This window comes from Dipodomys merriami, unplaced genomic scaffold (assembly GCF_024711535.1).
Source record: "Dipodomys merriami isolate MVZ:Mamm:240054 unplaced genomic scaffold, mDipMer1.0.p SCAF_33, whole genome shotgun sequence".
Lineage (NCBI taxonomy): Eukaryota > Metazoa > Chordata > Mammalia > Rodentia > Heteromyidae > Dipodomys > Dipodomys merriami.
Genome location: NW_027204826.1, coordinates 1,094,728 through 1,118,164, shown reverse-complemented (window position 1 = coordinate 1,118,164; position 23,437 = coordinate 1,094,728). Strand labels below are relative to the sequence as shown.

Sequence of the window (23,437 nt, the reverse complement as noted above, 5' to 3'; positions counted from 1 at the left end):
CCACAGCGCCACTTCCGGCCTTTTTTTTTCTGCTTATGTGGTGCGGAAGACTCGAAGCCAGGGCCTCATGCATGCAAGGCAAGCGCTCTACCACTGAGCCACCTTCCCAGCCTCCCAGCTTTTTAAAAAAGCAGCTTTTGGCCAGATTTCTTCTGCCATCTTCACACAATGTGTTTGATATTCACCGTTCACCACTGACTGACATTTCTTTTGGTCACGTTGTGACCGACCGCTTTTCCATGTGCTTGTCTAGCTGTGGTTTTTCCATAGGTGCTTGTTTTCAGCGGCACAAGCATTGGTAGCTAATGATGATGGCGTTTGTGTGGGAGCGGGGATGGGGCGTCTGGAGGGAGGCCCCGCGTGGATTGGCTTGTCTGGCGCATGGAACATGGGAAGGCCTCCATGTTGAACCGTCTGCAGAGGGTTATTTATTTTTACTGTTTTTACTTGGGTCAATATTGACTTTATGTGTCTTAATTTGTACAGATGGCCTCCCCTTATTAAGTTGATAGAACAATTTTCTTGCCAGTCCTGGGGCTTGGACTTGGCCTGGGCACTGTCCCTAAGCCTCTGTGCTCAAGACTACCACTGCACCACTTGAGACACTGATCCTCACATTTCAGCCTCCTGAGATTACCGATGTGAGCCACCAACGTGTGGCTTTAGAACGGTTCAAAACAATTTGCCTTAACATCTATAGGACTGGAGGCGGTGGAGCGGTGAGTTCCAGGCCCCTGTGGGCCGCATAGGAAGATGGCTGATTACGGCCTCCAAAGAGCTTTTATTCTGTGCCTTATTTGTTGGTGTTTACTATGGTAGAATGTCTGTGTGTCACTGGGGAAATAACATCACACATCTTGCCACCTGTATAAAACCCCATGAGCACTGCAGCCGGGCGCTGTGGCTCACACCTGCCATCCTAGCTTCTCAGGAGGCTGAGATTGTGGTTCAAAGCCAAGCCCAGGCAGAAAAGTTGTCCACGAGTCTGTCTCCAGTGAGTCACCAAAAAGCCTGGAAGTGGAGAAAGGGCTTAAAGCAGTAGAGTGTAAGTCCTGAGCAAAACAGCTCAGGGTCAGCACCGGGGCCCTGAGTTCAGACCCCAGTCAATACACACACAACCAGAAGTACGGAGAGAGGAGGATGAAGGACTGAGGCAGGGATTTCCCCAAGGCTTGGAGCCTCAGCCTGGGAGGGAAAGCAGGAGGAGGGATGGTGTAGAGAGGACAGAAGTTTCCAGCATGTTCCAGCAGGGCAGGGTGAGGAGGCTGTGGAGCCACCAGGAAAGAGGGCGAAGGGTCTGACCAGGCCACAAGCACCCAGCACAGGCCTGGCCACGGCAGGGCTCAGGAATGTTTATTGATCAAAAGCGACAGCAGCGATCCCAGGCAGCTCCATTGGGCGGGATGATGGAGAAGGCACTGAAGGCTCGTGGCTCTTGGGTCTGAAGATGGGGCGGCTCACTGCTGGTTCTCTTTTTTTCCTCTATCCTTGGGTTTCTAGCTGGGCCAGGGCTTGAGGGTAGAAGGCACAGGGGCCTGGTGGGTCGCCCCACTTCCTCCACCACAGAGCGCGGGCCACCGGTCCCTCTCCTTGTCTGACCATCGGTCACCTCTGCGGCCCTGGCTCACACCTGGGGGATGGGGTAGGAGGCGCAGGCCGCCAGGCCACACATGTTCTTCCCTCGCTCGATGAGGAAGTACCTGGGGGAAGAGGGGCGGCTAAGGCTTCTGGGGTGTTCCCCACCACAGGCCTTTCTGGAATGTTCTGCTACTCACTCCGACCTGACCCAATGAATTTCCTCATCTGGCAGACCTGACTGGACATCTTCTCTCTTAAGCCACCAAATGAACTTGCTTTCTACCTACTCCCTCAGGATCAGCTGGGACTCCCAGCCTGGGGCTTGAACTTGGGGCTTCACGAAGCCTCTAGCCACAGCGCCACTTGTTTTTTGCTGGTTAACTGGAGATACAAGTCTCTCAGGTTTGTCTGGCCGGGCTGGCTCTGAGCCATGATCCTCAGATCTCTGCTTCCTGAGTGGCTGGGATTACAGGCGTGAGCCTAGGGCTTCACCCCTCCCCCAACACCGAAGGGGACTGGGAAGCTGCTCACCCTTTGTCCCCCCAATAGGGACCCCAGGAGTTTTTCACAATCCAGTAGGGGACCCCATTTTCTTCTCCATAGCCGACCGCCAGCACTGCGTGGTTGACTTTATCTGGAGTTTTATGACAGGTAGTACTAGGAACAAAGTAAAAATGGGTTGTTAGTGAGGAAAGACCATGCCATAATCCCCTCAGTGCTGAGTGTGTGTGTGTGCACCAGTGCTGGGCTTGAACTCTGGGCCTGGGCACTCTCCCTCAGCTCTTCAGCTCAAGGCGAGCGCTCTACCACTTGAGCCACAGCGCCACTTCTGGTTTTCTGGTGGTTTATTGGAGATAAAGTCTCGTGGACTTTCCTGCCTGGGCTGGCTTTGAACCATACTTCTTCGATCTCAGCCTCTGGAATAGCTGGGATTACAGGCACCAGCACCATTACCCAACACAAATGTTTGCCATGTTTTCTGAGCCAGTGGAGGCCCTGGGTGGAGGAGGGTGGAGCTCTGGGCTCGGTATGGCCCTGGCTCTGCCCTGTCCCCTGGTGAGGCTTGGATATCCTTCCTGACCTGGCCCAGCCGTGGGCCCCATCCCAGGGTGGCGCAGAACCAGAGGGGACCCTGGGGGCCACGCAGCACCCGGCTGGTGTCGGAGCATCTGCTGGCTCCTGGAACCCCACTCACCTGGAGTAAACCCCACTTTTATACATCATGAAGTCTTCTGTCACCTCGAAGGCGAAGCTCACAGGGTTGTAGAGAGCCACGGCCTCCACCATGGCTGCCTCGTCGTTCTGTGGGCGGACATGATAGACAGGCACCCCCCGGTCACCTCCCATCCACTGTCAGACAGCATCATGGGCTGGGGTCCACTGTCAGAGCAGCATCATGGGCTGGGATGTGTGTGTGTGTGTGTAAATCCCGCTTCGCTAGCAGAAACGGGCCCTGAGTTGAGCCCTGCACGGGCCCGCTCCTCCTGGAGGAGGGCCTTTGGGCGTTTTTGCCTCGACTTAAGCCTTGTCCCTACAGACTGGTGCTCTACCACCTGAGCCACAGTTCCATTTCCAGCTTTTGGTGGTTAATTGGAGATAAGAGTCTCATGGACTTTTTGGCCGGGCTGGCCTTGAACCATGATCCTCAGATCTCAGCCTCCTGAGTAGCTGGGATGACAGGCGGGAGCCACCAGTGCCTGACTCAAGAGTTTTTTTAGTTGGCTTCTAACTCTTCCTTCCTGAGTTCGTCCTCTCCCCTCTCATCCTGTGTAGATCCCCCTCCCTCCCACGTCCCACCACAGGGCACAACATGGCCTTGCTCTCACAACCGCCCCTAGGCTCAGGGCCCTGAAGGGAGGGCTTCGCAGCTTCTACCCCAGGACCTGTGCACACACTCAGTCAGTCTAGGAAACAGCTGGCAAAGCCCAGGGATTGTTCAGTGCAATAATGGTAAGACTCCGAAGGTGGAGAACAAGGGCGGAGTCTCCTGATAGGCCCTGCCCCTTGGGCAGGGGGAGCAAAGGTAGGGGAAGGGGTGGGTAGGTGAGAGCAGAGGCAGGCCTGCTGGACAAAAAGTGAAACCTCATAGCAACAGTGTGAGCTGGGTTCTGGTGGTGAAGCCTGTGATCCCGGCTACTTAGGCTGAGATCTGAGGATTGCTATTTGAGGCGTGGGAGGTAAAGCCCATGAGACGCATACTTCCAGTGAGCCAACAAAAAGCTCAAAGTAGAGCTGTTGCTCAAGTAGCACAGTGCCCAAGCCCTGAGTCCAAGCCCCAGGACCGTCACAAAATCTGGGAGGGGCCTCAGGTTATAGAGTACAGTGTCAAGCAGGCTGAAGGCCGTCAGTTAAAAGTCCCCGCGGGTAGTCTGCACCCCACACAGCTCCAACCCAGTGCCAGAAATTGGAAGGGTCTGGATCAGCTCACGTTACCATCCAAGGTGAGGGCACAGGTTCTGTAAGCAGAGGCCAGGGCTCTGAGAACAGGAGGAGGAGAGGAGGGCGGAGAGAAGCCCTCCCTCCCCCTCTCCCTCCCGGCTCCTGAGGTGGACAGAGAAATCAGGTGGCTCCTTCTAGACGCTTGTAGACATGTGGAGTCCAGGGAGCTCAACGCAGAAATGGCAGATGTCACACGGGCCTGACCAGCACCCTTTCCACAAACGTCCCTCGACCTGAACACCGCAGCCACACTACAGCTGCACCTCTGCACTGCGTGTGTACCTCTTTACCGTGTCTGCATTGCACCTGCACCCCTGCACCACCTCTGCATCACATCTGCACCTGTACGGCATCTGTACCCCTGCACCGCACCTGCACCACGTCTGCACCGTATCTGCACCTCTGCACAGCATCTGCACCACCTCTGCATCTCACTTGTACCTCTGCACCACATCTGCATCACATCTGCACCACATCCGTATGGCGTCTGCACTGGGCTCCAGTCTATAGCTGACCCCTGAAGGGGTCTCCAGTCCAGGCCCAGGACGAAAGGACTCTATCCAACTTCTCCGTGGACTGCAGTGCTCACAGCCCTCGGCAGGGGGAGCCCGTGAGCCAGAGCAAGTGGCTAAGGTGGGTAACAGGTGTGAGGACCCTGAGCCCTGGTTCTGGAAATGCCAGGACTCTAGTTCAAGTCCAGCCTCCACCTTGGCTGGGCAGCCTGGGGCATGACAGACACTCTGAGCCTGTTGCCTTTTTCCCAGGGGTTCCTTGTCTATAGGAGATGGCAATGCCCGGCAGACAACTCAAGCTGTTAGGCACCATAGCCCTGCAGGGGTGGGGCAGACCACACTCCAGGCACTGACGTCACTCACACGCTTCCTCTATTCTAGTAGACGGGGATTCTGGTCTGCTGCCTTCTTTTCTTTTCAATGGCACTGAGGTCTTAGGCCTGGACCCAGGCAGGCCGGGTCACTCTGTCGCTGGGCCAGGCTTCCAGCTCCTTTTGTACTGGAGATGTTGAAGCAGGATCTGGGTGCTTTGTCTAGGAGGTCACTGGGACCACGATCCTCCTATTTTATGCTTCCTGTAGTAGCCGGGCTGACACGTGTGCACATCGTGCCCAGCTATCACTGAGAAAGGGGGTTAACTTTTTTTTTTTTTTTTGCCTAGGCTGGCTTCCTGAACCCTGACCGTGTGAGCCACTGCCCCGGCTCCCTGTTTGCATTTTCCACACAAGAGGCAGACCCTCCAGCCTGGAGCCTCTCGTGGACCCGCAGCTCAGAAGCCAAGTATTCCACTGGTCCAGGACTTCCAGACTGCCATCCTGCTGAGTGCGCGGCAGCGGAGGAAGCCAGCCGGCGCCTGCGCATCAGAGCACAGTCCCCAGCAGGGCCGGCCGGGCACTCACCAGTGTGATGTTGGCGACATCCTTGACAAACGCGATGGCCTTCTGCGGCTGGAACTTGCAGTTGCTGTTCTGCTCCGGGCAGGCAGACGACGGAAGGCAAGTTAAAGACACCCTGCCCAAGACGGCGTCTTCCCACCCCAAAGTTAGGAAAGCAAACTCCCAGCAGGGCACTGATGCTCACACCTATAATCCCAGCTACTCAGGAGGCTGAGATCTGAAGGCAGGAAAGTCTATGAGACTCTCATCTCCAACACACCACCAAAAAACAGGAAGTGGTGCTGTGGCTCAAAGTGGTAGAGCACTAGCCTTGAGTACAAAAGCTCAGGGATGGTGCCCAGGCCCTGGATTCAAGTCTAGCACTGGCATAAAAGATGACAGCATCTCACAGGCAGAAGCTATGTGCCCGAGGGCCTTGGTGAGGGGGTCATTGCAGGAATGACTGGAAACATCATGCTGAGCACTCAGGGGCCGGGCTGGCCCTGGTGGGCTCTGGCAGAGGTGGACACCACCGGGCGGGCCCACACAGCACCAGGCAATGTGGCCAGAAATGGAGCGGGAGCCTGTGTGGTGGGGAGGGGTGGGAGGGTCGGCCCAGAGAGCTGTGCTGACCAAACAGAGGCAGAACACAGCACAGCACAGGGGCGGGCAGGCCCAGAGCCTGAGACGCAGCAAGGGGCTGGCGCTGATTGGCTGGTGCATTGACTGGTTGATGTGTTGATTGGTTAATGTGTTGGTTGGTTGATACACTGATTGGCTGATGGGCTGAGGGGAAGTCAGGTGTGGCTGGGGTGAGGAGGGGAGGCTTGAAGTCCCCAGAGGGCTGAGAACAAGACCCCACTGCAGTCGGAGATGAACCTAGTGGCTTGGGGCAGGCTGCCACACCCTTTGTTTTGGTGCCAGTAGTGGGGCTTATTAATGCTGAAGACAGGGGTGCTCTACCCCTTGAGCCACACCTCTACTTCTGGCTTTTTGGTGGGTCACTGGAAATATAAGTCTTAAGAGACTTTCCTGCGTGTACTCCTTTTGAATTGAGATCTTCCGATCTCAGCCTCCTGAGTAGCTGGGATTACAGGCGTGAGTACCAGTGCCCAGCCATGCTCTCTGTGGAAGCAAGGGACAGGGAGAATGGCCCAAAGGAGCCCTTGGGAAGTCTGCATGGTCAGCAGGCTGCCTGGGACAGGGCCTGGGGGTCAGCGGCCAACATGGGGCAAGGCCCCCAATGAGGTTGGAGCACCAGGGGGTGCCCAGATGTGGGAGGGATAGGGGATGGGGAGGAGACAGAGTCCCTGCCCACCATGAGCATGAGGGCTTAGGCCAGGGAGGCAGGGAGGAGGGAGGAGGAACGGTGGTGGAGGCCCCAGAATTACCTTGCCCTTGTAGGGGTAGGTGTCCTCTCCCATGATGCCCTTGTTGTAAAGGATGTACTCGAAGGCCTGGCTGGGGAGCCCCCTGAGGAGAGCGCACGCAGGTGAGCACCCCGAGCCTGGCCTCAGAGACAGGTGAGGGGGGGCAGCTGGAGGCGGAGATGTCAGAATCAAGTTCAGCACACTTGCCAGGCACTGGTAGCACATGCCTGTCGTCCCAGCTACTCAGGAGGCTGAGAGCTAAGGATCACAGGATGGGAGGAGTTTCCCACACGCCCAGTCCCTAGCATGCCACCAGGAGGCGCTGTGGAAAGAGGATGGAGGACAGGAAGCAGCAGCAGCAGCAGACAGGCTGGACACTGGGGTGTGAACAGGGACCTGTCTGTGGCGGCTGTTGGATCTGACAGTGGCGACCATTGGAAGAGAGGGTTGGGGGGGAGAGGAGGGGAGGGATGTACCCTTGACAGCCATGATTGTTGAAGTCCTGGGCGCAGTCCACCAGCTGCTGCTCAGCCTGGAGGGAAAGCACGAACCCCAGTGAACCCAAGGCTGGCGGGGACTCAGCACAGATGCCGACTTCCCCTAGCTGATGATCATGTCCAGATGACATGATCAGCCAGGCACTGGTGCTCACGCCTGCAATCCCAGCTACTCAGGAGGCTGAGATCTGAGGATCCAGGTACAAAGCCAGCCCAAGAAGGAAAATCTGAAGTGGAGCTATGGCTCAAGGGGTAGAGCCTTGAGCAAAAAAAAAAAAAAAAAAAAGCTCAGGGACAGTGCTCAGGCCCTGAGTTCGAGCCCCAGCCCTGGCCACCCACATCCTCGGGGTCACCATCTTACCAGAGACAGCATCTTGCCGCTGGCGATGGCCACGGCGGACTCCAGTGCGCCGGTGGTGGAGAAGGTCCAGCAGCTGCCGCACGCGCCCTGTGGAGGCCACAGGAAGTCGGCAATGCCCCCTCACCCTGTGAGGCCTACGTGTCCCCTGCACCCCACTGCAGAGTCTGGCTCTTCTGAGTCCCCCTACCTCGCATAGCCTTGCTATGCGGCCCCAATTGGCCTCAAACGCACAATCTTACTGCCTCTCCAGTGTCGGGACTACAGGTATATGCCACCATGCCCGGCAGAAAGCTAGTTTTGAAGCCCCTCTGTCGTGAGACCTTGAGGAAACCACCTTGTCTCTGTTTCTAGAAAGCAATAGGTCTGCGAGGGGACCCGATGCCGAACTTGCCACTGTTGGCTGAGCATAGAACAGCCACCCGGGACTCCATGGGTCCCTTCCAGTGCGTAGACTTTCCTGCCTCCCAGATACGATCAGCATGGGAGGATGTGGCACTGGGCCCACAGGACTTCTTAGAAAGTTAAAAAAAAAAAAAAAGCCAAGTGGTGCTGATGGCTCACGCCTGTCATCCCAGCTACTCAGGAGGCTGAGATCTGAGGATCACAGTTCAAGGCCAGCCCAGGCAGGAAAGCCTGAGAGTCTCTTCTCTCTAATTAACATCAAAAAGCCAGAAGTGGAGCTGTGGCTCAAAAGGCCAAGAACCAGTCTTGAGTGGAAAAGGTTAAGGGACAGCGCCTAGGCCTGAGTTCCAGTCTCAGTACGGGCACATCTGAGCATGTACGTGCACACACGTACCCATACAAATGTGAAAAAAAAATTTTGTTTTGGTCTTAAGGCAGGGAGTCGAACTTGGTCCATGTTGCCTCCACTTACTGGCTGGTGCTCTACCAACTGCACCACACCTCCGTCCCGCCACAAGTTTTCTCATGCAGTTTCAGTGAAAAGCCAAGCGTGTGCAGAAAAGCTGCTCAACTGGGGCCGGCAGGGGGCGCTGTGCCCACTGTATGTACCTCCTCTATGTCCAGCCTGGTGTAGGCCATGCTGAACGGGGCTCCCTCACAGCCCCTCTGGAGCCAGCCAGGACTGGATCCACACGGGGTGCAGGGCAGGGGGAGGAGGCCACAGGAGGCAGGGGAGGCTGAGGAGGCTGAGGGAGGCAGGAGTGGATCCTGGCGCCTAATCTCTGAGGAGCCCAGGAAGCATGATTTGGATGACAACAGGGCAGTCCTGGGACTCACAGGTAAGTATAGGTACCCTGAGAGATGGAAGGGGGCCACGTGTCAACTTCAGTGATGTGTGTGTGTGTGTGCGTGTGTGCATGCGCGCGCATGCACATGCTGATACTGGGACTTGAACTCAGGGCCTAGGTACTGTCCTTTAGCTTTTCCACTCAAGAAAGGTGCTCTACCACTTGAGCCATGGCTCCACGTCTGACTTCTTGCTGGTTTCACTGGAGCTAAAGTCTCACGGACGTTCCTTGCCTGGGTTGGTTTCAAACAATGATCTTCAGATCTCAGCCTCCTGAGTGGCTGGGATGACAGGCATGAGCCACCAGTGCCTGGCAAGCAGCTAGATTATTCATAAAACAACCACCTCAGGGCTGGAGGACAAGGAATTTCAGAGTCGCAGCCGAGCAGTGGGCGGAGGCTGCGGTGATCGGAGCTTCCCCTCTGGCTCAAACGTGGCCACTGTGAGGAAAGCCCGGGCCTACCACGTATATACCTGGTTCTTCACCGCGGAGACAAATTTCCCTTTCTTCCGCCAGTCCACAGAGGGTGGGTAAGGCCCAGTTCCCCGAAGGTAGTTGCTTTTGGTGGCTGAGCAATTCTGAAATGACCAAAATATATTATTTTCAGGAAAAAGGACAAGAATACCTTTGGTCTTCCCTCTATTCACCCCAAAAGTGGAATTAAAGTGGAATTGGCAAGCAGGATGCTGGTGGTTCATGACTCATTTTAGCTCATCAGGAAGCTGAGATATGAGGGTGAAAATTCAAAGCCACCCAAGCAGCAATGTCCATGAGATTCTTTTTGTGTGTGTGTGTGTGTCAGTTGTGGAGCTTAAACTCAGGGCCCAGAAGCCAGGTGCCAGTGGCTCATGCTTATAATCCTAGCTACTCAGGAGGCTGAGATCTGAGAACTGCAGTTCAAAGCCAGCCCAGGCAGGAACATCCATGAGACTCTTATCTCTAATGAACCACCAGAAAACCAGAAGTGGTGCTGTGGCTCAAGTGGTAGAGCGCTCACCTTGAGCTGAAGAGCTCAAGCTAAAGGGACAGCACCCAGGCCCAGAGTTCAAGCCCCACAACGGACCAAAAAAAAAAGTCTCAGACTTTTCTTTCCCTGGGCTGGCTTCAAACTGTGATCCTCAGATCTCAGCCTCCTGAGTAGCTAGGATGACAGGCCACAGGCCATCGGCACTTGGCCATGAAATTCTCATCTCCAATTAACCATCAAAAGGCTAGAAGTGGAGGTATGGCTCAAGTGGCAGAACACCAACCTTGAGCAGAAAAAGCCAGAGTGGGAGGCCCTGACTTCAGGCCCTACTTCAGGTATGGAAAAGAAACCAACCAACCAAAAACAAACAAACAAAACCCAACACACACACACACACACCACACACACACACACACACACACACACACACACACACACACACCACACACAACCAACCAAAAACAAACAAACAAAACCCAACACACACACACACCCACACCACACACACACACACACACACACACACACACACACACACACACACACACACACACACACACACACACACACACACACACACACACACACACACACACACACACACACACACACACACACACACACACACACACACACACCCCCCTCATCCCTCATTGGCTGCAGTTGAAGATAGAATTGCATCTAGACAAGCAGAGTGGGCCAAAGATTTGAGGGGAAAAAAATACATTTTTTTGGGGGGGTTTGCTCGTCCCCTTGAGCTGCTTTTTGCTCAAGGCTAGCTCTCTACTCCTTGAGCCACAGTACTACTTCTGGCTTTTTGGTGGTGCATTGGCGAGAAGAGCTTCATAGGCTTTTCAGTTCAGTCTAGCTTCGAACTGCAAATCTCACATCTTGGGTGGCATTTCAATGAATCACACCTACCTGAGGCAGCGTCCAAAGGTATTTGTGTTTGATTTCAGCAAAACTCAAGTCTGAAAATTGGTTGAGCGCCACTGAAAGGGAAGAAGAGGAAGACTGAAGGAGAGACGCTTATGCAGTGGCTAATTAAGAGTTTTCTGTTTATAGACTATAACTAGACTCCACTAATTAATTGTTTTGTGTGTGCCCGTACTGGGAGGTTTGAACTTAGATTCTCATACTCTGACTTAGCTTTTCCTGCTCAAGACAGGTATTCTACCATTTGAGCCACAGCCACATTTCTGGCTTTTTGCTGGTTCACTGGAGATAAAAGTATCTCAGAGACTTTCCTGCCCAGGCCGACTTTGAACCGTGATCTCCAGATCCCAGTCTCCTGAATAGCTGGGATGACAGGTATAAGCACCACTGCCCAGCCTGAGTCTCTGTTGCTGACAATCCCAAATCCCTGATGGGTTCTGAGAGGCCCTAGCCCCTCTTCCCAAAGGGCATGGAAGAAGGGCACCCCGGGTACTTTTATTTTATTTGAAATTATTATTTTTGCCAGTCCTGGGCTTGAACTCAGGGCCTGGGCACTGTCCCTGAGCTTCTTTTGCTCAAGGCTAGCACTCTACCATTTGAGCCATAGTGCCACTTCCAGCTTTTTTCTGTTTGTGGTACTGAGGAATCGAACCCTCACACGCAGCCCGCCCCCTCCAGTACTTTTTTTTTTTTTGGGGTCCGATAGCAGGGCCTGAACTCTGGGCCTGGGCGCTGTCCTTCAGCTCAAGGCTAGCGCTCTACCACTTGAGCCACAGTGCCACTTCCGCCTTTTTTCTTTTTGCTTATGTGGTGCTGAGGAATCGAACCCAGGGTCTCAGGTATGCAAGGCAAACGCTCTACCACTGAGCCACCTTCCCAGCCCCCGCCCAGTACTTTTAAATGTGTGGTTCCTCTTGTTGTGGGCGTTGATCTTCCTCCAGTTGCTGGCGAATGTCTGGAGCCTCTGTTGGTATTCCTCCGCGCTGTACGTTTTTTGATGCTGAAACAACATTCATCATTCATCAATACATCATGGAAGCAGCTTGCTGCGGAGGTGCAGAGGCAGGGGCAGTGAGTTTCCTTTCTGCCATCCTCCTCCTCCTCCTCCTCCTCCTCATCATCATCATCACCATCACCATCACCATCAATCATCGTCATTATCATCATTTTCTGTGCTGGTCCTGGGGCTTGAATTTAAGGCCTGCTGTTTCAACCTTTTTGGCTCAAGGCTGGTGCTCCACCACTTGAGCCACAGCTCTGCTTCTGACGTTTTTGGTGGTTCACTGGAGATAAGAATCTCACTGGCAGCCAGGCGCTGGTGGCTCACGCCTGTAATCCTAGCTACTCAGGAGGCTGAGATCTGAGGATTGAGGTTCAAAGCCAGCCCGGGCAGGAGAGACCGTGAGACTCCTATCTCCAATAAACCACCAGAAAACTGGAAGTGGCGCTGTAGCTCAAGTGGTAGAACGCTCGCCTTGAGCTGAAGAGCTGAGGGACAGCGCTCAGGCCCAGAGTTCAAGCCCCACGACTGACCAAAAAAAAAAAAAAAGAATCTCACTGGCTTTTCTGTCTGGGCTGGCTTGGAACTTCGATCCTCAGATCTACAAGGGTGCTTTGAGCACAGAATATAGAAAGGAATTTCATCTCTTTCTTTCCTTCCTTCCTTCCCCCCTCTTTCTTTCTCTCTCTCTCTCTCTCTCTCTTTCTTTCTTTCTTTCTTTCCCAGTACTGGGGCTTGAACTCAGGGCCTGAGCACTATCTTTGAGCTTTTTTTGCTTAAGGCTAGGCTAGCCCTCAACTGCTTGAGCCACACTTCTACTTCTGGCTTTCTGGACACACAAGAAGTGTCACAAACTTTTCTGTCCAGGCTGGCTTCAAACCTCAATCCTCAGATCTCAGCCTCCAGAATGCTTAGGATTATGGGCATGAGCCACCATGCCTGGCTATGAATCTCATTCTGAAAGGCTCCCAGCCACACTCGTGGATGGGGGCAACTTTCTGCTACTAGTTCTTCCTTAGGGTTTGCAAATCATGAAGTCTGAAAGCCCCTAGGACTTTCCTTCCAAATCTGGTGTTGTTTGGTTAATAATAGGAAACTTGAGAGGTGAAAAACTTCAGAAAGAAGAAGTTGGGTACCGACCTGAATCATCCAAGACTTGAAGTGAAACTTCTCTGTTAAGAAAGAAAATTAAAATTAGATCGGGGTCATTGTTCTTGATCTGCATTTTAGAAAACTTAAGACACCACAGATAAATGTTACTTAATTCCGAGTGCAAAAATGGAAATCAATGCTGTTTTATACCCTACAGTAATTTTGAAAAATAGCAAATGTTTCTCTCATAGTGGACAGAAAGAGAGAGAGAAAAGGGAGGGAGGGAGGAAGGGAGGGAGGGAGGGAGGGAGGGAGGGAGGGAGGGAGGGAGGGAGAGACAGACAGAGAGGAAAGATATCTCCCCCCTCCCCTCCCCCTCCCTCCCCCCCCCCCCCCCAATCAGGGCCTCACTGTATAGCCCTAATTGGTCTCAAACTCATGATCCTCCTACTTCAGCCTGCTGGGTGCTGGGATTACAGGCATGCACAACACACCAAGCAGTAAGAAAGTTTTGGGGCTTTTTTTGTGCTAGAGTTGCAACTTGAACTCGGTGCTTCGTGATCGCCACTCTCTTTTGCTTTCTTCCCTCAAGGCTGGCACTCACTTGAATATTTGCCATTTATTTATTTGTTTGTTTATTTTCTTTGCCAGTTCTGGGGCTTGAACACGACCTGGGCACTGTCCCTTAGCTTTTTCTCTCAAGGTTGGTGCTCTACCACTTGAGCCACGCCTCCATTTCCAGCTTGTTGCTGGCTCATTGAAGAGTCTCACAGATTTTCCTGCCTGGGCTGGTTTTGAACTGGGAGACACAGAGATGTCTCCTGAGTAGCTGGGATGACAGGTACAAGCCCCCACAATTTTATATCCATGGGTTTAGGGTGATGAGAGGAAAGGGGGGCTTCTGGAAGCAAAGGGCCTCGAACATTGGCCCTGGTAGAATCCTCTATCCATGTTCGCAGAGGGCACACCCCAGGATGTACCCCATTACTATTCTACACACACACACACATTTTTTTTTTTCAGTCATAGGGCTTGAACTCTGGTCCTGGGCGCTGTCTCTCAGCTCTTCAGCTCAAGGCTAGCGCTCTACCACTTGAGCCACAGTGTCATTTCTGGCCTTCTCTGCTTATGTGGTGCTAAGGAATCGAACCCAGGGCCTCATGCATGCAAGGCGAGCACTCTACCACTGAGCCACCTTCCCAGCTACCATTCAATACTAAAATCTCCTTTTTTGGCTCCTAGATTTGCTTCAGAAACCAAGCTGGGGCCATGTTCCCTGGGGAAGTGTCTCCCCCCTAACATACACCTGAGCAGTGCTTCAGGTGGTTTCCAGTCCTGGGTTAGGGGCCCGACATAGTCGGCAACTTCAAAGAATCCAGCCTCAACTGAGGACCCTGGTTTGTGGCAGGGAAGTTCAGGGCTGGCCTGTGCATCTGGGGGCTTCCAAAGAGTGAGTAGAGTGAAACCCTGGCTTCCCGACCCCCATCTTAAACTCAAGGGCTTATGTTCTTACTTGGCTTTTTTTTCCCTCTAGGCTAAAGCCCTACCACTTGAGCCGCACCTCCATTTGCAGTTTTTTGCGGGTTCATTGAAGATAAAGAGTCTCAAAGATTTTTTTTTGTTTTTGCCCCAGATGCTTTTGATTCTCAGATCTCATCCTCCTGAGTAGCCAGGATTACAGGCATGAGCCACAAATAGCAACATGTGACAGCCAGACACATGCTTTTATTTTTAGTTACTTTATTTTTATTTATTTTCTGCCAGTCCTGGGGCTTGAAGTCCTGGGCACTGTCCCTGACCTCCTTTTGCTCAAGGTGAGCACTCTACTACTTGAGCCACAGTGCCATTTCTAGCTTTTTCTGTTTATGTGGTACTGAGGAATCGAATCTGGGGCTTCATGCATGCTAGACAAGCACTCTACCACTAAGCCACATTCCCAGCCCCCAGACACCTGTTTTTCTATAGGGAGTTTCCTAGGGCTTAAAAGAGTTGGGAGGAAGCCAGGTGCTGGTGGTGCACACCTGTAATCCCAGCTACTCAGGAGGCTGAGACCTGAGGATTACAGTTTGAAGCCAGCTTGAGCAGGAAAGTCTGTGAGACTATTATCTCCAATGAACCACCAGAAAATCAGAAGTGGTGATGTGGCTCCAAGTGGTAGAGCACTAGCCTTGAGCACAAAAGCTCAGGGGCAGTGCCCAGGCCCTGTGATCAAGCACTATGACCACCACCACCAACAAACAAAGGTGGAGGGAAATGAATAATACCGTGCAGTACCTGAGCATATGAAATTGAAATTCCAATGTCCATAAATAAACATTAGCACAAACCCCTTGTTGGTTCATTTACCTACTGACCCTGACCTCTCTCCTCCTTCCACAGCCCTGAAAACTGACTACAGAGACTGAACGGAACACAAAGCTGAAATATTTACTAGCAGGTCTTCACTGGGCTTTGCCACGCCCTGCTTTAAAGCCAGCTCTTCTGTGCCAACCTGGCTCGCTCCTGGTGGGCCGCCTGCCAAGGTAAAGCAAAGCCGTGGCCGCCTGGGGCGGGCTGGCCTGGAGCCCAGGGCCTGGGGCCCTTCCTTCCAGAACAGGTGGAGGAAGGGCTGAGGCAGTCAGAGCAGACAAGACTCAGCCTAGCGCCTTGGAGAGCGCCCAGGGCGCTGTGGGGGCTCAGGGGCTGCAGGGGGTCGCAGATTCTGAGGAGTCACTGGCACCAGGCTTGCTCCCAAGAGGGGTTTACAACACTGCACACGACATTATATGGATGTGCCCGTCCTGGGGCTTGAACTCCAGGCCCGGGCGCTGTCCCTGAGCTCTTTGGCTCAAGGCTGGAGCTCTACCATTTGAGTCCCGGCTCCGCCTCCAGCTTCTGGCCGGCTGATGGGCGATCAGAGCCTCAGGGCCTTTCCTGCCTGGGCGGGCTTTGAACCGTGATCCTCCCATCGCGGCCTCGGGAGGAGAAGCTGGGGTTGCAGGCGTGTGCACCGGTGTCAACGCGCGACACCCGGGCCCCCGCGTCCAGCGAGGGCGGCCGCGGGCGGGCGGGCGCGATCGCGCCGGGCAGGGCCGCCCCGCGCCCGGCCCGCGTCCCCGGCTGCCCCGGCGGGTTCCTCCGGGACGGAAGGCGGGCGCGCGGGCAGCGCAGCCCGCCGGCGCGGGGCGTGCGGGCCGTGCGGGCCCGGAGGCCGCCCTGCTCCCCGGCCCCTCCCTCCGTCCTCCCCAGCCCTCCTCCCTTCCCGCACGCACCGCCCCCGGGCCTGCGGGATGCCAGTCCCGTCTCCCCCAGGCCCCCACGCTCTCGGACACCCCTTCGCGGCTCTGGGCCTACCTAGGGAATTCACGGACAGCGAGGCGGCGCTGCGGGCCGGGGCGCTCAGGAGCCCGAGCCCGGCGCACACAAGCGGCAGCGCAGCCCACATCGCGGCGGCGGCGGCGGCAGCGGAGCAGCGCGCACTGGCCGCGGGCGGGGGGGCGCTGGGGGCCGAGGGCTGAGGGCGGGGCCATCACGGGGCGGGGCCAGGCCTTTGAGCCAATGGAGCTAGCAGTTGTTGGGAGCGGGTCGGACGAGGGCGTGGCTTGTCGACTCGGGGCGGGGCGATGCGGAGACCTGGTCCTGTCATTGGATCTAGATACGTGGGCGGAGCAAGAGGAGGGCGGAACCCGGCGGAGGAGTGGTCAATGGAGCCGTCGGCGGGGAGGGGGCTGGGTCAGACGGGGGCGGGTCGTGCCGCTCGGGGCGGGGCTCTGTCTCTGGGCTCGGGAGGCTGAGGACTTGGGGCGGAGCCCTGGCCTGGGCGGGGCCGGGGCGGAGCATCAGGCGTTGAAGAGTCGGGCTGGGAGGGGTGCTTTACCCCTGGGCGGGGTCGGGGGCCGGGGGAGCAGGGCCCGGCGGCCTCTGGGGCTGCTGTGTGGATTGGAACTCCAGGACGTGGAAGGTGTGGGTCCCAGCTGCTCCTTCCCATCTGCTTCCTCCCTCCCCGGCCTGCCTACCCTGCCTGTCCCCCACATCAGGAGCCCTCGCCCCTTGTCCTCCCTAGCCGCCTCCCTCTGGCTGTCCATCTGGGCTGGGGATGACTAGACCTCCTCTGCGGGCTGCGCCACTGCTCAGCCCACAGGCATCTGTTCAGCGGGGCAGGGAGGCCAGGCCCGGCCCTGGAGTGGCAGGGCTGAAGGAGGAAGTTGGTCTGCAAGGCTCTGCAGGTGGGGGAATGGAGTGAGCCCCTCCCACTGCCCACCCCCCAAGGAGAATGGGATCCAGAAGCTCCAGGGTGCAGGCCCAGCACCTGCAGGGTCAGGTTCTTTCCTGATGGCACGCGTGTGTGTGTTTGTGCCATTCCTGGGATTGAACTCAGGGGCCAGGCGCTGCCCCTGAGCTTTTTTACTCAACGCTAGTGCTCTACCACAAGAACCACCTGCTCCACTTATGGCTTTTTTTTTTTGGTGGGGGGTGTTTCATTGAAGACAAGAGTCTTTTGGGCTGGGCACCTGGTGGCTTACATCTGTCATCCTAGCTACTCAGGAGGCTGAGCTCTGAGGATTGTAGTTCAAAGCCAGCCTGGGCAGCAAAGTCCAAGAGACTTTTTTTTTTTTTTTGTCAGTCGTGGGGTACAGGTCCAGCACCTGCAGGGCCATGCAGGTGTGTGTTTGTGCCATTCCTGGGGCTTGAACTCCGGGCCTGGGCACTGTCCTTGAGCTCTTCAGGTCAAGGCAAGCATTCTACCACTAGAACCACAGAACCACTTCTGGTTTTCTGGTGGTTCATTGGAGATAAGAATCTCATGGACTTTCCTACCAGGTTGGCTTTGAACTGTGATCCTCAGATCTCAGCCTCCTGAGTAGCTAGGATTACTGGTGTGAGCCACTGGCACCCGGCTTTTGTTTTGTTTTTATGCCAGTACTGGGGCTTGAATTTAGGGCCTTGAGGCTATCCCTTAGCTCTTTTCCTCAAGACAATGACTTGAGCCACTTCAAGATTTTTCCTTGTTCATTGGAGATAAGAATCTCATAGACTTTCCTGCTCAGTTGGCTTCAAAACCTCAGATCTCAGCTTCCTGAGTCACTGGGATTAGTGACAAGGGTGAGCCACTGGCACCTAGCTTTTAAATGGCAGGATCTTGACTGTTTTACCAGGTGGGGAAATGGAGACTTCAGAAATAGATACAATTGGGGCTGGCAAGGTGGCTCAGTGGTAGAGTGCATGCTTGTCTAGTGTGCATGAAGCCCTGGGTTCAATTCCTCAGTACCACATACACAGAAAAATCCAGAAGTGGTGCTGTGGCTCAAGTGGTAGAGCACTAGCCTTGAGCAAAAGAAGCTCAGAGACAGTGCCCAAACCCACAGTTCAAGCCCCAGGACTGGCAAAAAAAAAAAAAAAAAAAAAAAAAGAAAAGAAAAAGAAAAGAGGAAATACATACAACTTTCTCATACAGTGTGGAATGAATCCAACTTGGACCTCCTGCTGAGTATTTAACATACGCCACAGTCCAAAGCATTTTCCCTTGCTGCCTAGGGTGACCCCACCTTGGAGATCTTCCTCCTGTTTTATTAGCCTCTTCTTCTTCTGCATTTCTCAGTCTACACCCTACCTCTCAAGTACCTGGGCTTGCAGATTCCTACTCATCGAATATCTGCCCTGTGGCTCTGACCTAATAGTGGTAGCTAGGACTCAGAAATCTGCACTTACAGAAGCAGGACAGCCGTCATCTCTCCTAGGACTGAGGGAGCAGGGGCATAAGCATCTGTGGTCAGCTCAGCAGACAGCAAGCTTACAATAGTCTCAACTTACAAAGGTAGCTTTTTGGCTCAAGGCTGGCACTCCAACCACTTGAGCCACAGCTCCACTTCCAGCTTTTTGGGGGTTCATCGGAGGGTAGTATCTCACAGACTTTGCTGTGGGGGCTGGCTTCAGATAGTGATCCTCAGATCTCAGCCTCCTGAATAACTGGGATTATGGACATGAGCCACTAGTGCCTGCGGAAGCAGGATTTTTGATTCTGATCTTTTCCTGAGTTAGTAATACACAGTGCCACTCTGTTTAGGCTGGCCTTAAACTGTCTGGCATTCCCAGTCAGCTACTGAGTCACGAGGGTAAAATGATCCTCCAGAGTGTCTTTCATCCATAAATAGTGTGAGTTATCCAGTTCGGAGTTATGAAATAGGTTTGTGTGAGATGATTCTGCTCAGTTGTGTGCTTAAACTAGGTGTCCTTAGCACACTTAAAACACGCAAAGCTGTAAGGCACCTGTGGCTTACAGCTGTAATCCCAGCTACTCAGAAGGCTGAGATCTGGGGCAGATCAAAGCCAGCCTGGGCATGAAAAGATGTGAGAGACTCTTATCTCCAACTAATCACCTTCCCCCAAAAAAGTGCCAGAAGCAGAGCTGTGGCTCAAGTGGTAGACCCCTAGCCTCAAGCTGAAAAAGCTTAAGAACCACTAGTGCCTAAGCCTTGAGTTCTAGCCTAGGATTGGTTAAAACACAAAACAAAAAAACCCAAAGCAGGCTAAGCTATTGATGTTTAGGAGATTGGTTGAATAAAGTACGGATTTCACTTGGGATTTTTTCATTCATCCATTCACTTGTTCATTCATTCATTCATTCCTTGTATGGGGGTTTGAACTTAGGGCTTCACACTCTCATTTGGCTTTTCTGCTTAAGGCTGGCACTCTACCACTGGAGCCACACCTCTTCCAGTCCTTGCTGATTCATTGGAGATAAGGGTCTCACGGACTTTCCTGCAGGGGCTGGCTTTGAACTGTGATCCTCAGATCTCAGCCCGCTGAGTAGCTAGGGTGGTAGGCAAGAGCCACCGGAGCCCAGTTTCACTTGGCTTTTTCTGTTCCAGGCCAGTGACTATTTGCCAAGTGAATTCCCCTTGTCCTCAGGAGGAGGGGTTTGCCCTCTTTCCTGACCCCTCCCTGCCGCCTCCAGCTGTTCTGGGAAGATCTCAGCCCTCACTTGTGGTGGTTTGGTCAGTTGGACAATGTTCTAATCCTATTACTGATTCCTTATGTAAACTGACACATGGTTTGTTCTCTGAGGGTCTCAGACAGACAGCCAGAATGTTGGGACAACACACAATGGTTCATATCAGGTTACTTGCAGCTACATTTGTGCGTGTACACGCATGCCTGGGCACCAGTCCTGGGGCTTGAACTCGCCATCTGGGCCCTCTACCCCTTGAGCCACAGCTCTACTTCTGCTTTTCTTGTGATTAATTGGAGATAATAGTCTCATGGACTTTCCTTCCCAGGCTGGCTTGGAACAGCAATCCTCAGATTTCAGGGTGGTGGGCTAGAGGAAGGGCCAGCTTTGGGTTGCCTCTTATGTTGGGGATGGAAGGGGAACCCTGCATGCTCCAGATTAAGCCTGGAGCCTGGCACTTTGCCAGCCTGCCCCACCCCCACAGCAGGCAACCCTGAGTCCCCACTGACGCAGATAGTGCATGGACTTTGGGTCCCCAAGGAGTAAACTCCAGGGCTGAGCTTGGCTCTGGAGGATCATGGGCATAATTTGGTTGCAAGGACTTGTGGGTGGGCCCAAGGCTGTTGGGGCACAAGGAGAAGGGGCTCCTGGGCCTCTGGGAGAAGTCCCAGGCCCAGCAGAAGGCTGCATGGAGAGCAAAGCCTTGAGTGAGCTGAGTGTCCCCTTCCTGGCAGTGAGAAATGATTCTTGGTGGTTTCTGGGTCATGAGTCATTTGTTCTAAGCATGGAAACTAATTGCTCAGTAAACAGATACCATTGGTGATGGCATAATAAGGTCCCGTAACGATCTGATTGCACAAACTGGAATTCATCCATGCAGCAGGAGCCTGTGTGGGATTATACCCCAGATTCTTTGGTCTAGAACCTGTGGTTAACTTCCTGGACTAGCCACTGGCTTATTTATTTATTTAATTATGCTGGCCATTTCTGGGGCTTGAACTCAGGGCCTAGATACTTCTTTTGCTCAAGGGCTAGTGTTTTTATCTTTTTTTTTTTTTTTTGTATGTTGTGGGGTCTGAACTTTGGGCCTGGGAGCTGTTCCTCAGTTCTTCAGCTCAAGGCTAGAATTCTACCACTTGAGCCACAGCATCACTTCTGCTTTTTCTGCTTATGTGGTGCTGAGGAATCGAAACCAGGGCCTCATGCATGCAAGGCAAGCGCTCTACCACTGAGCCACCTTCCCAGCCCCTCAGACTGGCTTTGAACCAGCTTCCTCAGTAGCTAGGATTACAGGTGTGGACAATTTGCACCTGGCAACCTCATCTCATTGGTTATTGTCTTCTTAGTTCTCTTCACTCTGCCTCCGGCGTATTTTATTTTTTGTTGGTTGGGGATTTGAACTCAGGGACTAGGCACTGTCCCTGAGTCACTTTGAGCCATGGCACCACTTCTGGTTTTTGAGTGGTTAATTGGAGATAAGAGTCTCATGGGAACTTTTCTGCCTGGGCTGGCTTTGAACTGCAATCCTCAGATCTCAGCCTCCTGAGTAGCTAGGTTGACAGGAGTGAGCCACCAGTACCCAGCCATTTTGTGTTTTAACTTTAACTGGTGATTGAACCCAGGACATTGCACTTGCTAGGCACGTGCTTTGCCACTTAGCTACATCCCAGCCCTTTTTTTTTTTTGGTTGGTCGTGGGGCTTGAACTCTGGGCCTGGGCGCTGTCCCTGAGCTCTTCAGCTCAAGGCGAGCGCTCTACCACTTGAGCTACAGCGCCACTTCTGGTTTTCTAGTGGTTTATTGGAGATGGGAGTCTCAGGGTCTTTCCTGCCCGGGCTGGCTTTGAACCATGATCCTCAGATCTCAGTCTCCTGAGTAGCTAGGATTATAGGCATGAGCCACCAGTGCCCAGCTGTTTTCTTTTTAAATTTTATTTCTTTCCATGCCTCCAGTATATTTTAATTTCACAAGTATGCACTGTTTCATGTGTCATCAGAGCCTTAGGCTAGAGATTCAACTCCGGGACTGGAAGGTGTCCCAACAGGTCAGGCCTGACTTTTTGCCCCAATGCACCAAATAGAGACAGCAATGCTGACAAAGGCATATTCATGGCCTGGGCAGTGGGAGAAGCTGAGGGAGGATAGTTACTTCAGTGAATTGGGGAGGGGATTGTGGTGGTGGTTTAAGTTTAAATAGGCTGGGGGTGGGGCCTGCATAATTAAGCAGTCGTAGGCAAAGTGTGATTGGTCCATGGTTTTCTCCAGTCTGTCACCCTTGGAGGAAGGGGTCTGGTTCCTGAGAGGCTACCAAGCTCTGCCCCAGGTGTGGGGGCTCACCATTCTCATCAGATCATTTTTGGGGTGGTCTGGGCTAGGAGAGTCTGTGCTCTACTACTTGAGCCCAGCCCTAGCAATATACTCCTTTTTTGTTTTTTTGTTTGTCTGGGACTTGAACTCCAGGCCTGGGTGCTGTCCCGGAGCTCTTCAGCTCAAGGCTAGCGCTTTACCACTTTGAGCCATGGCACCACGTATGGTTTTTCTAGTGGTTCATTGGAGATAAGCGTCTCAGAGCTTTCCTGCTTGGGCTGGCTTCAAACAGCAATCCTCAGATCTTAGCTTCACGAGTAGCTGCGTTGACTGGCACAAGCCACTGGCACTTTTTTTTTTTTAAACTTTTTTTTTTTCTGTTACTGAAGATTTAACTCAGGGTGTCAAGCTCTCTCACTTGACTGTTTTACTCAAAGCTGGCACTCTACCACGAGCCATACTCTAATCCAGCAGTTTTGCTGTTTAACTGGAAATAGAATCTCATGGACGTTTTCTTGCCCAGCTGACTTTGAGCCACGATTCTCAGTTCTTTTAGGGGAGAGGAGGTGTAGAACTGGGGCTTGAATTCAGGAGCTGGATGTTGTCCTTTCTTCTTTTTTCTTTTTTGTTCAAGACGGATGCTCTATCACTTGAACCACAGCTCCACTTGTGGCTTTTTTAGGGGTAGGGCAGTCCTGGGGCTTGAACTCAGAGCTTGGGAACTGTCCCTGCGCTGCTTTCGCTCAAGGCTAGCACTCTACCACGTAAGCCACAGCTCCATTTCCAGCATTTTCTGTTTATATGGTAATAAGGAACTGAACCCAGGGCTTCATGCACACTAGGCAAGCATTCTACCACTAAGCGAATACATTCCCAGCTCCTCCTCCGCTCCCCTACTTTTTTGGCTGGTTCATTGGAGGTTGAGTCTGATGAACTTTTCTGCCTGGCTGGCTTCGAACCTCCAATCTTAAGACTCCTGAGTAACTGGAATGACAGGCGTTAGCCACCAAACTCCCTGGACAAGAACTGACCTTCTTCATCAGCCTATTGAGCTCCCCAAAGGCAGGAATGGGGTCCCCATCACCCAGAATGTCAGGGCCCACGTGGAGTGGACCAATGAAACCCGTCAGAGGGGCTGGGAAGGTGGCTCAGTGGTAGAGCGCTTGCCTTGCATGCATGAGGCCCTGGGTTCGATTCCTCAGCACCACATAAGCAGAAAAAGCTGAAAGTGGCGCTGTAGCTCAAGTGGTAGAGTGCTAGCCTTGAGCTGAAGAGCTGAGGGACAGCGCCCAGGCCCAGAGTTCAGGCCCATGACCAACAAAAAAGA

General features: G+C 53.5%; 1 protein-coding gene across 1 annotated transcript; it reads right to left on the bottom strand.

Annotated features, from left to right (window-relative positions):
• Positions 1 to 1,320: 1,320 nt before the first annotated feature.
• Positions 1,321 to 16,336, bottom strand: Ctsh (cathepsin H). Its single transcript, XM_070042778.1, has 12 exons — positions 16,211 to 16,336; positions 12,926 to 12,957; positions 11,680 to 11,785; positions 10,771 to 10,841; positions 9,356 to 9,460; positions 7,633 to 7,719; positions 7,251 to 7,306; positions 6,796 to 6,877; positions 5,429 to 5,497; positions 2,774 to 2,880; positions 2,110 to 2,235; positions 1,321 to 1,700 (listed from the first exon to the last, which is right to left on the bottom strand). Exons 1-12 carry the CDS (start codon positions 16,299 to 16,301, stop codon positions 1,625 to 1,627), a joined length of 1,008 nt encoding a protein of 335 aa, XP_069898879.1. The 5' UTR covers positions 16,302 to 16,336; the 3' UTR covers positions 1,321 to 1,624.
• Positions 16,337 to 23,437: the final 7,101 nt, after the last annotated feature.